Source organism: Vanessa cardui, chromosome 1, assembly GCF_905220365.1.
Source record: "Vanessa cardui chromosome 1, ilVanCard2.1, whole genome shotgun sequence".
NCBI lineage: Eukaryota > Metazoa > Arthropoda > Insecta > Lepidoptera > Nymphalidae > Vanessa > Vanessa cardui.
In genome coordinates this window covers 8,249,148-8,263,587 of record NC_061123.1, presented here as the reverse complement: position 1 = coordinate 8,263,587, position 14,440 = coordinate 8,249,148, and the positions used below count along the sequence as shown (strand labels likewise).

Here is a 14,440-nt window from a genome sequence, read left to right as displayed (position 1 = left end):
TTGCGTTAATCCATTAGAGCGCGCACAAGTGAACCATGGCTCAGTTCCTACATCGTATAATGTAAAAAGAACAAATATTGCTACATACCTATGTCCGACGCAAAACGTTGCAACACAGAAGTTGCGACTTTATGTGTGGTCGACGTTTGTGGATTATACGCCGTTGCTATAACTTACGATTAAATGCATCGTTTAGAATGAAAGTAAAGGGTTTGTGACAACACGAATAAAGTCGCAAGGTTTTAGTTTTTATTCATTTTCATTAAAATATGAATTTTTAATTCAATAGAAAAGCTTTATTATACTCTCGAACATACAATCTGTGCTGTGTACCAAAATTAATCACAAACTGTATTTGGTGACTGAGCAATGCAAGGATGAAAGTTAAAAATCGCTCTCCTGAAAAATCACAAATTTTGTCATACGACTTAATACGTTAGAGGTGTCGAAATAGTACCTTTCGGTTACTCGCATTCGACTCGACTCGACAACTCATTTAGTTGTGGTCAATTGTCTGTACCTTGCGCAAAATCTTAGTAGTTACCGATCAGCCGAATCTAGAAGTATACATATAAGTCTAAGATACAACGTCATATAAAGTTAAAACTCGAAACCTTTAAAATATATAAATAAAAATATTTACAACAAATTTGTTTAACACGCTTATAAGTTAAAATCAGAATAATATTGCCTCAATATTAAACAATAAATAACTGGTATATATTAACGGTGCTGCGACGAGGTCTCTGACTGATGGGCCTTTTAAGAAGAACCAGAGTCAATCAGCGATCTATGGAGCGGGCTATGCACGGCGTTTCTCTACGTGACCGCATCAGAAACGAGGAGATCCGTAGACAAACAAAAGTAACTGACGTAGCGTAGCGAGTCAGCGAGCTGAAGTGGCAATACGCAGAGCACATTGCTCGAAGGACACGTGGCCGAAGGATCAAAAAAGTTCTCGAGTGTAGACCACGTACCGGCAAGCGTAGCGTGGGGCGTCCCCCGCGAGATGGACCGACAATCTGGTCATTGGTCAAGTCCGCGGGATATCGCTGGATGCAGGCCGCTACTCACCTGTCAAGGTGGAAGTCATTGGGAGAAGCCAATGTTCAGCAGTGGACGTCTTACGGCTGATATAATATTAACATATATGAAATATATAATAATAAATCGTATTATTTCTTAATAAATTATAATAATATTAAAATATTTTTTGCACATCTGGTGTCTTTTAGCATTTTTTATTATTATTAATTAATTTCATTTAATTTAGAAATTTTCTGCAAATTCATTCTTAATGTAACTTTAAATTTCAGAATAAGGCTAAAGAATAAAAATACGAGTTGGCATTGGCAACATCAATATTGACAATTGACGTATGTCAAAAATATTATCAAAAAATATTTTAATTTTAATAATAATTAATATTATTAGTGAATTAATTTACAAAATATATACGTTAAGAAGCTTCTTCATTATTAGTTTTGTAAAATAATTATAGTCACTGTTTCATCCTAAAAATATTTTATTATGTGTTGCGAATATTGAAACAAAGTAAAAATTATAATCATGACTAAAACAGCTCAAGAATTTATTCAAAGTTCATTTTCTCCTTTAATTGCGACATTATGTAGCCAGAAAGTAGAAAATATAGTTTCCAAGAACAATTTGACACTTCCAGAGCTATTACAACCATTTACGTCGATGGACTGGGAAGGTATAATAAAATAAATTTAAAATTAACCAATATTTTGAAAATGCCGAGAATTAATAAACAAATGAACATATGTTTCCTTTCAGGGCAATTTAGAGAACCAGGTGGAAGTGTTTGTACCATTAAAAATTTTAATCTCATAATAAGAGATGTGAATTGGAAACCACTTCAGCCAACTGAAGCCAGAAGACAACTTAACAATGCAGTCTTGCACAACTACGATGACAAGACAGTGCCCCTTAATTTTGGTCTGAAAAAAATATTATACTATCAATAACAAATTCATAAATTTTTTTTTTTTTACGAAACATAATATGAATTAATTTATCACTACATTTACAGATGGGCATCAATTTGATATACCCCATGCAACACCTTGGTTTGATGCTTGGAGAGAGACTTATCTAGAAGTACAGTTTCCTTCTGACCATGAATTTACTAATCATTATCTGGGTTGTATTATTGTTGCAACTACTCTTGATGATAATATAATTGACACATACAATTCTTTAAACCAACAGTATGCACAATTACAGAATGTTGCTCCACCTAAATTGCCTAAATGGTTTAATAACTCAGTTCTTAAGTCATATCTTCTTTTACATGATGTTTCTTCTGTTCCAAAAGAGAGGTAACAGTAATATAATCACATAATGTATAAAATGAAATGTTTTTTGATGATAAATAACACATTGTAAATTTCAGAGCTGATAAGGCATTTGAAACATTAAAGCAAACATTTGGGGCTGCAAACTGCTTCATGTTGTCAATAAACTCTAAAAATTCAGTAGATTCAAAACTATCAAGTGATTATTGGAGTCATTTTCTCAAAAGACCTACAGATGTTATGGTAAGAGAATTGTACAGTTATTGTATAACTATATTCAAATTACCTTATTTTAAGTTTTAAAGACATAATTCACTCTTGAGTAAATGACAAGTAGAGGAAACAAAAATAGAATCCATAATTGAAGATATTTTCTTTTGTATTTTTCATAAATAAAATAATCATTAATATTAAATCAAATTAAACCTAAAGCTTTTATTGTGCTTTACTAAAATTTTATATACAAATGTATAAAATAGTACTTTTATTTGATTTTTAAGTAACATATGCAAATACACTATATATACATATATTTATTAAAATTATATTTGTATGCCCATTTGATTGAAGCATTTAACATACATAAAGTCTGAAATTAGGTGTTTTTTTCATAAAATTGAATGCAAATCAGCTTAGTCTTAGAAAACAGATGTGTTCAGAATTGAGCATTAAATGATTAAAATTAAATTTAACAGTAATTTATTGCTATGATATATATTGTTACATTAAAAGTGAAATGTTCCTTATTTCTTTAAACAATTTGTATATTTCCAGACCATACTTTATATTTTTCAAATATTTTATGGATCCTGTATATAAAATGGCTTACTGTAATAAACTCGATATCTTTTAATGTTGCAGAGTGACTCCTTGTCTGCTTCGGGTCAATCAATGACACCTGTTGAATCCCAAGTATCATTTCAGCCTGTAAATGTGTCAACTCCAGGTGAATGTTATATTTAAGAAATCATCCAGGCCATCATATTCTATATAATAATAAAAAACCTTATTAAGAAGGTTTTCTATAAAAAAAAATTATGCTCTTAAAAGATATATGTACTTGTTTTATATTTTAAACATTCAATCTAACACATTATCTAAAAATTTCTTATTTCTTGGTATAAAATCATATGTTATTTATATCATAATGTAAGAATGATTTACCTGAAAAATTTAAGTGTTGTTTATTTTTATAGGAGAAGAAAGACAGAGCACAAACACAGAAGGAGTTCATCCCCTTACTACTGACAATGATGTATATGATAATGCAAATAGTTTACAGGTAATTTTTAATCAGAATACAAAAAAAAGGAATTTTTTTAATAGTTTATAGTAATAATAAGTCAAATCATTAAAAAAGTGGGAGATATTTATAAGATTAGGTGTTATTTTTAACAATTGGTATCTATTTTTTGAATGTATACCAAATTGTTAAATAATATGATTAAGATACTTCCTGAGAACTTTGTATTTATGAAAAACTTGTAAATAAAAAATACTTCCTACCTGTACATTTAGTAAATATCATATGTAAATATCATAATGTTTTTTCAGCCTTGCTCATTTTCTGGCAGTTCTGAAAGTGTTAATGTAACTGGAAAACCTTTAGAGAGTTTAACTGAAATTCATGGTGCAGCATTAAATGATAATGATATAGAAGCTATAAAAGCCTTCTTGCAAGAATATTCAGGGAAGGCTTTAATTCCACATTTAGAAAAGCAAATCGCCCAATTAACTGAAGTAGTAAGTACAATTTTTAATTTAGACATATAAGATTTATTATATATATAAAATAAATCTTAAATTATAAGCAAGGATGGGAAAATAAATGACACATGCTTATTAGTAATTTTATTTTCTGTGTTGACATATTAAGTTCTCAGTTTGGCAGTTATGGGACATGATCACTTACCATAACTTGCTCTTTAGCCTTTCTGTTATAAAAAAAATAATATCACAACTATTTTTATGAAATAAGCATGTAGTTGAAATCTATAAAATACATGAATATAAAACTCAAAAAAAAAGCTCAAAAGTCATATAAACTTGTAATTAATTGTGGAGTTCCTAATAATGTGGCATTTTAGGTTGCTAATAAAAAAGGTGTGAGTAGATCTCTGCTCTCAGCCACAAAAAGATGGTTCACTACTGGGAAAGCAGGCAACACAGCTATTAACAATGCTGTCATGTATGTATATAATTTGTATGATTTTTTTATTGTAGAGTATATAATTTTATAAAATTCATTAAAACAAACATTTTTTATATATTTAATTAAATTTTTTGACTTTAACATGTTATCAGTAATTAATCTGGAAGTGTTTAAGTATTGATGTGTTTGTTATTGTAAAACAAATATACCACCAATCAAATATATTAGCGATAAGACCTATATGTCTAAGCTGTATATTTCTATATATTTCTAATGTATAAGTAGTGGTATTCATAGGTATTAAACTGGCTCTGAGCCTAAACACGGGAGGAACCCTTCTAAATACTGCTCTAAAAGTATTAATATACTCTAACCTAATATACTCTAGAATCTACAGTATATTAGGTTATACACATCTTAGATGAGGGCTGAACTGAAAATGTGGAATCTACCCAAACCCTCATGCTAAATAAAGTGTATAATGGCATTAAATATATCCCTTTTTATTCCTGTGTGCCCTCGACACTTATCTAAAACCAATAACAGTGTTTGTTTATAGATATTCCACTGATTGCCCTGAACTGCAGCTGAGACGACTAGGTGATCTTTGGTTTCTTTGTGGCCAATGGCAACGAGCCTTCGACGCGTATCATACAGCTAAGAGAGAGTTCTACGCCGACAGTGCGTGGCTTTGCTATGCAGGTGCTCTAGAAATGGCGGCTATCAGCGCTTTTATGGCAGGCGAAGCAAATCGCAAAACTTTAGGTTATATGGAGGAGAGTATAGTCACATATCTTAACACATGCAGGTGAAAATAATTTACAGGTTTTCATAAAAAATAATTACATACAACATTATATGTAGCTTACACAATATTTAGTTAGTACAACCAAAAATAAATTTAGTTTATTGTAAATTTGCAGAATGGTGCAATATGCTGTAAGAGCCACATTACTATCCGTTCCATGTTTGATCAATGCCGGGTTCTTTGGTGAAGCTGCGAAGCAACTCATACGTATGACTTCAGAGGATAGTGATTTGCGCAGCGCTATGCTTCTAGAACAGGCGGCCTTGTGCTTCCTCAAAGGACCGAGTAATAAGATAATGTCGAGGAAATATGCTTTCCATATGGTCCTCGCTGGTCATCGATTCTCAAAGGCCGGGCAAAAAAAGCACGCATACAGATGTTACAAACAAGCCTATCAGGTAACCAGTCAATAGAAATAAATAAATAATTGCCCGATTTACCCTCATTCCAGTATGACAAATATATAATTATAAGTATGTGTCGCAAATTGAACAGAGATGGCCCAGTGGTTAGAACGCGTGCATCTTAACCGATGATTGCGGGTTCAAACCCAGGCAAGCACCGCTGATTCATGTGCTTAATTTGTCTTTATAATTCATCTCGTGCTCAGCGGTGAAGGAAAACATCGTGAGGAAACCTGCATGTGACAAATTTCATAGAAATTCTGCTACATGTGTATTCCACCAACCCGCATTGGAACAGCGTGGTGGAATATGTTCCAAACCTTCTCCTCAAAGGGAGAGGAGGCCTTTAGCCCAACAGTGGGAATTTACAGGCTGTTGTTGTTGTTGTGGTTGTTGTGTCAAATGTCGCAAATTCAGGCTTTAATAAGAAATATATAATAATAAAAAAAAAAATCAACGTTAGAATCGCTACTACAAATCGAACACACATTCTAGTATACTCGGCATTGTTATTCTACTTTCGATAACTAAAAGTCTTCGTACGGTATCCTCTGCAGGTGTACGCGGGCAGCGGCTGGCGGCTGTCGACGGACCACGTGCAGTTCGCGCTGGGGCGGCTGGCGGGCGCGCTGCGCGCGTCGCGCGACGCCGCGTCGTGGCTGGCCGCGCCGCTGGCGCCGGACTCGCCGCAGCCGCGCGCGCAGCAGGACGCCTTCCTGCGGGAGTTCATGCTCGCGCACCAGGTTAGCCGACGGCGCGTACTTCTTTTGTTTTTTTACGCACGTTTACGTTTACTCGTTTCCTATTCGCACATTCCGCGCTCCGGTTGTACAGAACTAGTAAATCACAAATTATACACATATTTTTATACGCATACTTACTCGTATTACCATGTTTTGAAATTGTTAATTATATTTTTTTGTTATTTCTGTTAGAACGCATAATTGTATTATGATCATAGCAATTATGGTTTTGATTAAAATCCTAATTTATGATTTAATAAATTTAAATAAATAAAATTAAGAATATGCAAACACATTTGTATGTTAATTTAACACTTAAAATTTATACTGTTTTATAGTCTTCTATAATTTGTATTGAAAGTTATTGTTTATTTAATCGTTTTGGGTGGCCTCATATGCTTATATGATTACTTTAAAATCGTGTTAAAGTTTTAATAAGTATGATACGAAAATGTCGAAAACAGAATAATATGTTAACATCGCATAATTTACGGCCGAATAATAAAACCTTTTAACGGAAGAACAATTGAAGCCGCACTCGTAAACGATCGATCTAAAAGAAAAGAGGACGTCGCACGAAGCTCGAATCCATGAGTATTTTTCCACAGTTTACTATTATCCGTCAAGCTAGCTACCAAGTCGAAAGCCGGACTAACCGCACCGAGCGAAACGAAATGAGTACGATTTTCAGCAATGGGTAGAGACGTCCGAGGAGTTCGGGGCGCGCCTGGCCGTGCCGCCCGTGCCGCGGCTGGTGGCGCAGCGCACGCGCGTGCAGTGCGTGGGGCCCGCGCCGCTGTCGGCGCCCGGCCGCGCGCCCGCCGCCGCGCCCGCCGCGCCCGACGCGCCCGACGCGCCGCTGTGGGCGCGCCTGGAGGAGACGCTGCTGCACGTGGCGCACGGCGCGCCGCCCATGATCTTCCGCCCCTCCACCGACGTGTACACGCAGCGCACCGACGGCGAGCCCATCGTGTCGCAGGGAGGTGCGTTCCCGCCCATGTCACGTTGTCACGTTAGCGCGACGGTTTATACATAAAGTAAAGTAAAGTAACAGCCTGTAAATTTCCCACTGCTGAGATAAGGCCTCCACTTCCATTAAGGAGAGGGTTTGGAACGTATACCACCACGCTGTTCCAATGCGGGTTGGTGGAATGCACATATGGCAGAATTTCGATGAAATTAGACACGTGCAGGTTTCCTCACGATGTTTTCCTTCACCGCCGAGCACGAGATGAATTATAAACACAATTAAGCACATATATATAGTGGTGCTTGCCTGGGTTTGAACCCGAAATCATCGGTTAAGATGCACGCGTTCTAACCACTGGGCCATCTCAGCTCATACTGGGCCATCTCAGCTTTATACATTCCAAAACAATATTTGTTTTGTTTTTAGAACCGATGCAGATATCTATCACGCTACACAATCCGCTAAAAGTTTCTTTACTACTAAAAGAAATCGAGTTGCTATGGCGGTTTACCCCTAGCGACGGAGTGGAGATGTCGCAGGAGGAAGTCTTAGACAATGAGCCGTCGTTGGCCGCGGGACGAACGTTCGAGAGCAACGTTATTCGGGTACAGCGAATCAAATCGTTCCTGTTGGAAGGGGATTGCAAGAAATCGATAAATTTTACGATCACTCCCTTGAAAATAGGGCAATTATCGATACATGGTGTCGCCTTCAAGTAAGCTCTTCTACATGATCAATGATCGAGGTGAACAATGAACAGGATGTTAGATATCATTTTAGAAAAATAATTACGTTTATTTATCATTTACAGGCTTATAAATGGTGAAAATAAGGATAGTGAAAATGGTGTCTCAATTTTTGGTAAATTGGATTTACAAAGTGACACAAACGGCTCAAACAAACTATTGCATATAACGGTTATTCCAGAGACTCCTTGTTTGCAGGTAATCTAAATATATATTTATTATAGTATAAAATTATCTCACTTTTTATGTCTGTCTGAATCTTCACTTTCTTCTTCTAAACCAATCAACGAATTTTGATACTAAGTAATTGATAGAAAGAACGACAAAAGATGAAGGTTTTGTGAATGCGTATGCTGAAATATGAAGGTTTTTCGCTAAACAAACTATTTTTATATGCTTAAATGGCTAATGCCTGCTAACTTTACTTGATGGTAGGAAATAGTGCAAGCCCGTCTGGATAGTACCACCCACTCATCAGTTATTCTACCGCCAAACAACAGTGCTCAGTATTGTTGTGTCCCGGTTTAAAGGGTGAGTGAGCCAGTGTAACTACAGGCACAAGGGACATAACAACTTAGTTCCCAAGGTTGGTGCCGCATTGACGATGTAAGGATTAGTTAATATTTCTTACAACGTCATTGTCAATGGGTGATGGTGACCATTTACCATCAGGTGACCCAAATACTCGTCCGAAAACTTATACCATAAAAAAAACCTTAGGAGATACATTAAAACAATGCACTATGAAATAGGTATGTAGGTATTTAAAAAAAAACCTTTTTACCTTAAAACTTTAATGACTAATATATATTATAAATAAAGAAATACTATAGGTTTTTGGTTAAGTCATTTTCTCAAATTCATTATTAATCTTTATTTAAATATATAACTCGCTCATTAAACATGGACTTAAAATAATTCATCATTTTAAAACTACATCATTTTGAAACCATAACAGCTAAAATTTTGCCACACTTTAATCTTACACAGTGTGTGCAAGAAAATAGAGGTACACAAGTGTGTGCAACTCAATACGCTTCTTTGCCCCTCGTCGTCGTTAGACGAACGGTAAGATTGCTTATCGGATGATAAGACTGAAGAAAAGCGAAGAACTACGGGATTTATGAGTCACTAACATTGCCGATAATCTAGCTCGACATGGGTGCGCCTTTTAATTTTGTTACTTATAAACTCAGCTTTTAAAGAATAAGCCAAACCCACGACTCGGAATTATTATCTTAACATATTATTAATAATTATGTTATCATATAATTATAGGATAAAATTTACTTTTCAGATGACGCTGTCAGAATGTAACCCAGACGTTATAAGTGGTGAAATAATAACAGTCGACCTTGAATTTCGAAACGTTGGTCCAGTTGAGATGAAAAACTTGTATGTAGCAGTCTCTCATCCAGACTGCATGAGTATATTAAACTCCGATGCGGATGAAGATAATTTCAAAGCTCTCTATGAAGAAAAATATCGAGAACCGCCTAGCTTTTCAGGTATGCGATTTTGATTAAACATTATTAATACGATCATTATTGTTTCAGATTTTATTTGTTTGCCATAAAAAATTGACGATTCCCACTTAAAATATGTATGCCTTTTAAATTTACCGATTACCGATTATTTTTATTTAGTTACTGTTGAGATATTGTTGCATTTTGTAATGTTAGAAAACATTCTATTTTCCGGCCTATAGTAGCCCATAGAAATTGACACAGCTAGGAATAGCTTTTATCATTAACTCTGGCAGTTAGATGCTGAGATGGCCCAGTGGTTAGAACGCGTGCATCTTAACCGATGATCGTGAGTTCAAATCCAGGCAAGCACCACTATATATATGTGCTTAATTTGTGTTTATAATTCATCTCGTGCTCGGCGGTGAAGGAAAACATCGTGAGGAAACCTGCATGTGTCTAATTTCATCGAAATTCTGCCACATGTGCATTCCACCAACCCGCATTGGAACAGCGTGGTGGAATATGTTCCAAACCCTCTCCTTAACGGAAGAGGAGGCCTTTCTCAGCAGTGGGAAATTTACGGGCTGTTACTAGTACAAGTACAAGTACTGGCAGTTGAACGTCTTAATGTCACTGTTGTTAATAAATAATATTTCGTGGCACCGAGTGCACTGTACGAGTGACGCAAGCCCCGCCTGCCCGCAGACGAGCGCGCGGCGCGGTCGGCGGCGCGGGCGCGCGCGGCGGCGCGGCGCACGTGGCGGGTGGCGCCGCGGCTGGCGCCCGCCGCGCCCGCGCGCGCCGCGCTGCTGCTGCGGCCGCACGCGCGCGCCTCGCGCCTGCTGCTGCTGGCCTACTACGAGACGGGGCAGCGCGCGCGCCCGCACCGCCTGCTCCGGCACGTGTTCCGCTTCGACCCGGCCGTGAGTGCGGACATATCGTGCTCTCTATCCAAACGGCCTACGATACATGAGATCCATGTATCGTAGACCGTTTTAGAAGATTTTAAATTAGTTTATTTTTGTTTTAGGAAACCGTTGAAATTTTAGCTACACCGAGAAGAGGCTTAAGTGTTACCGATAGCAGAGTCTTTGAAAATATGCACTTGTCTGTCGAAGTCAAAAACATATGTAACGAAAAGGAGGACGATATTACTGTAGAAATATTAGAGGCGTCACTATTGAGCAGACAATGGAGGCTGACAGACCTAATTACGGCTTTGGATTCAGACAATGTCTTAATTTCTCGTGAAAGAGTACACCTCATACTAAAAAGCGCAAGAATATTTGAAAATCTAGGTGAAGAACAGGTGGAATTTTCTTGCGTCAAAATAGCTAAACATCTTCCAGAAAGTCGCATAGGTGTTAATAAACCTCCTTACTCAAAATTTGTGACAGATGGTATATCTTCTTTGAGCGATGGCTTTGAATCTATACAAAGCTCTGAAAAGAAAACTGGACTTATACAGTCAATGTTTGTATTGAGATGGAAGGCGCACAACAAAAAGACCAACAGAACGGCTATAGGTCAACATTGCCTTTGGTTAGATTGTTTCACTAAAGCAATCTCCCATGTAAGAGCAAAAATGACCATGGATATTTTAAATACTATTCAACTTGACGGTATCGAAAGCCGGTCCGATTCACAGGAAGTAAAAGAAAAAAATAATATTGTTATTTTCAGACTAGAACATTCCAATTATGTCAATCATAATTTTATTACTAATAAATTGTGTATAATTCCAGTAACCATAAATATAGTCAATTGCTATGGAGTGCCAGTTTCAGTGTTTATAGATATGTCAAAACAACAAAATAGGTATGCAAGGGTTTGAATTTGGTTAATTTTAATTTGTCAATTACTTTTTATTAAGAAATCAATGTCTTTACCAGAGTCGTCTACATTTTGCGTATTGAATTGTTCGCTTGTATTAGTATTATTACTATTTTGTTAAGGCAGTGATATACAAAAAAATGTTTGTTAGATTTACAGTTTCCAAGATGTACAAAGACATATCTTAAATACTATACATGTCTTAGTAAATCGCAGTTTCCATTTTAAGTTAATATAAGGCAAACTAAATGTCAATTTAAGCTCAGTGAACACACAGAACTAATATAATTATAATCTGTTTTAAAAATATGTAAAAATTACTCATCCAATGGTAAATACTTTTTGTTTATTGAAATGTAGATGACACAGAAGGAATTATTAATGCAGTCTGATACATCAATTAATATATACAACTGTATAAACATATTTATCTCTATGATAATAATTTAAAAATGTTCTGAACTAATAATACTAATATATAGATGTACAAGTAAAAAATAATAATCAATCTCAATCTTACTTATTTTTAGAGAATCGTCTGGCGAGTTAGGTTGGACTGGTGCTCTAAACAATGGCTTAGATCCAGACTCCAAAGATTTGGGCTTGAATGTCACATTAGAGAAATTTGAGTCCCGCCGTGTACAGGTATAATTGTCTTAAATTAGAGATTCTTAATATATTAAGGATATTTTGATTTTCGTTTTCAAAGTATTTTATCCATTTTAATCAATGTTGAGTTCAACTTATGAGGGTACCCAGATCACAAATAGACTAATTTATAATAAATAAATTTAAATAGTGTCCATTTTAGCAGAACTCAAGTTATTATTAACACTATCCTCATTAAAATAGAGCCATAGTGCCGAAACAAGTCGTCTCCTTGCAAATTCTTCAATGAATGCAGCAGATCTCATTTTCGGAGACAGGTTGTCCAAACAGAACTGGGTTACTTTAACATCCGCCATCCATCCACCTACCGATCACGTGGAAAGATTTGGTCTTGCGCTTTAGCAAATGATCTGAAACGACTGTCTCGATTTAATTATTGCTCAAGCGACTTGCATAATTAGCGAGATATTGGTGAATCTTACTTAAGGAACACGTTCGCTTTGGTTTCTCGCTAAGGCTGTTTTAATGAATCCAATTCAAAACTGGACAACCGCGGAAACGCATTACATACAATCCCGATATCGCCTACATCCCGATAGTGTGAGAACACGATTTCTGAGCTTTAATTCCGACAAAGTTCCGTTCATAAAGAACTTCTTTCCGTGATCAGTCAGATCAGTGATCATAAGTCGAGTGGGTCCGATGGTATCCCTTCGTTTGATTTAAAGCGACTTTTCTTTCAATCCTACGCATTAAGGTCTTCCTAAGCTGCTGCAAGATTGTTTTGATGAAAATCAGTTTCCGTATCGATTTTTCATTATTATCGTTCCATATTTACAGCAAGTTTATTACCTACGTAATACGTAATCACCATGATATCTACTGTTACGCATGCCTGCGCCATTTACCTCATGACTGCGATAGTTTCAGCTCACTATTTTGATATCTAACTCAAATCAAATTGTTACAAATGTTATTGATTTAAGGTCCGTGCTTTATGCGCTGCGCCTGGAACCTACCACGTGGGCTCTGCTTTCTCCGTGACAACGGCATGTGGCGCTGACAACCGCGCCACCACACACTTTCCTAATAGTACTTCTTTATTAGTCGTCAAACAAATCTAAACATTATACTTGTCATAATTATGTAATCAAAATAATCATGATACAACTAAATTTATCCAAGAATAAACAGCTTAAAACTATATAATACTGTATCTTATTTAAACTTTTTAAACAGTACTCCAAGTACTGATAATGTATTAATAATAATATATATAATGTTATCTATATGACTGTATTTTTAATTTAATTTTAATTAAATTCTACGCCCCAGCCAAATGGCCCAGACAACATTAGTCATCAATTAGATTGTGTCCGTTATAAAAGGACCACCTTTTAAAATATATATTTTTTAAGAATATAAAGTTATTACCAATACAAACTGGTTACAGTAAATATATATAATAAATAAATAAACATTTTACGATCGAGATAAATATATGAGTTTTATTACATTCTTATGGCGCATATCTATATATAAAATATCGGCCCAATTTATAAAAATCAACATACACTGATGGACTTATTTATTATTTAGAGTAACGTTACTGGTAAAGAAAAACGATGTGATATACTTAAAGTAACAAATTGTGTCAGGCGAAATTCTGCTTCATGGGTATCTACTGAACCTTGACACATGATTTTCAGTTAAATATATAAAAATCCTATACCTACAGGATATTGCCAAGGTACTGAGGAAGTACTTTTTAGTCTTAGTTTATTAGTGTCGCTAATGTAACATTGACCCGTATACCGTGACGACAAACGGCATGGCGCTACCGTGCTCTTCTTGCCGTCTCGCTCTTTGGGTCTTTGTGTTGCGCACGCTTTAACTGTTTATCATTCAATTTTATATATAATAACTAGGAAATCTATTAATTTTAAAAACGAAACCCTTTAGTGTCATTGGGTTAGTGGTTTTCTTTAATTATAAATCATTACAAAATTATCAATTTCGTTGTTTCACTTACCGTTTTCACTTCCCGTAACTACAACATTTGATTATGTTAGTTTTATTTTCAAATATAATTAATTACGCACATCGAAATATTTACCCTCAAATTATATTTTACTCTGTTTTACTCAAATTTTACTTAAAAATAAATATTATCAGAATTGTGAAAATTTTAAATTACACGCGAGCATAGCTATACATATAACTAGTTTCCACAAAATGTAGATTATAATATTTTTAATTTTCTCTACATTTTGGAACACTTTGCTACAGGGATCGTATTATAATAAATTACTTTTTTTAAAATGAGATGGAATAAAAAGTCAATCTGTCTACTTTTAGGTAAATATTATTTTGTATACTAAATAG

The 14,440-nt window shown here is 35.4% G+C and overlaps 1 protein-coding gene across 1 annotated transcript; it reads left to right on the top strand.

Moving 5' to 3' along the window:
• Positions 1-1,451: 1,451 nt before the first annotated feature.
• On the top strand, positions 1,452-13,264 carry LOC124530420 (trafficking protein particle complex subunit 8). The gene is made up of 19 exons (XM_047104590.1): positions 1,452-1,717; positions 1,801-1,962; positions 2,057-2,345; positions 2,420-2,564; positions 3,183-3,267; positions 3,518-3,603; positions 3,876-4,064; positions 4,409-4,509; positions 5,033-5,281; positions 5,397-5,679; positions 6,243-6,428; positions 7,120-7,411; positions 7,825-8,113; positions 8,210-8,342; positions 9,442-9,652; positions 10,319-10,536; positions 10,644-11,431; positions 11,977-12,091; positions 13,042-13,264. The coding sequence occupies exons 1-19, from the start codon at positions 1,570-1,572 to the stop codon at positions 13,177-13,179; spliced, it is 4,107 nt and encodes a 1,368-aa protein (XP_046960546.1). The 5' UTR covers positions 1,452-1,569; the 3' UTR covers positions 13,180-13,264.
• Positions 13,265-14,440: the final 1,176 nt, after the last annotated feature.

Excerpts from the sequence above, each read along its gene's own strand:
- LOC124530420 (XM_047104590.1), top strand. The coding sequence starts at position 1,570 with ATGACTAAAACAGCTCAAGAATTTATTCAAAGTTCATTTTCTCCTTTA. Across the intron at positions 2,565-3,182 it reads AAAGACCTACAGATGTTATG|AGTGACTCCTTGTCTGCTTC; the intron begins GTAAGAGAATTG and ends TTAATGTTGCAG. Across the intron at positions 9,653-10,318 it reads AGAACCGCCTAGCTTTTCAG|ACGAGCGCGCGGCGCGGTCG; the intron begins GTATGCGATTTT and ends GCCTGCCCGCAG.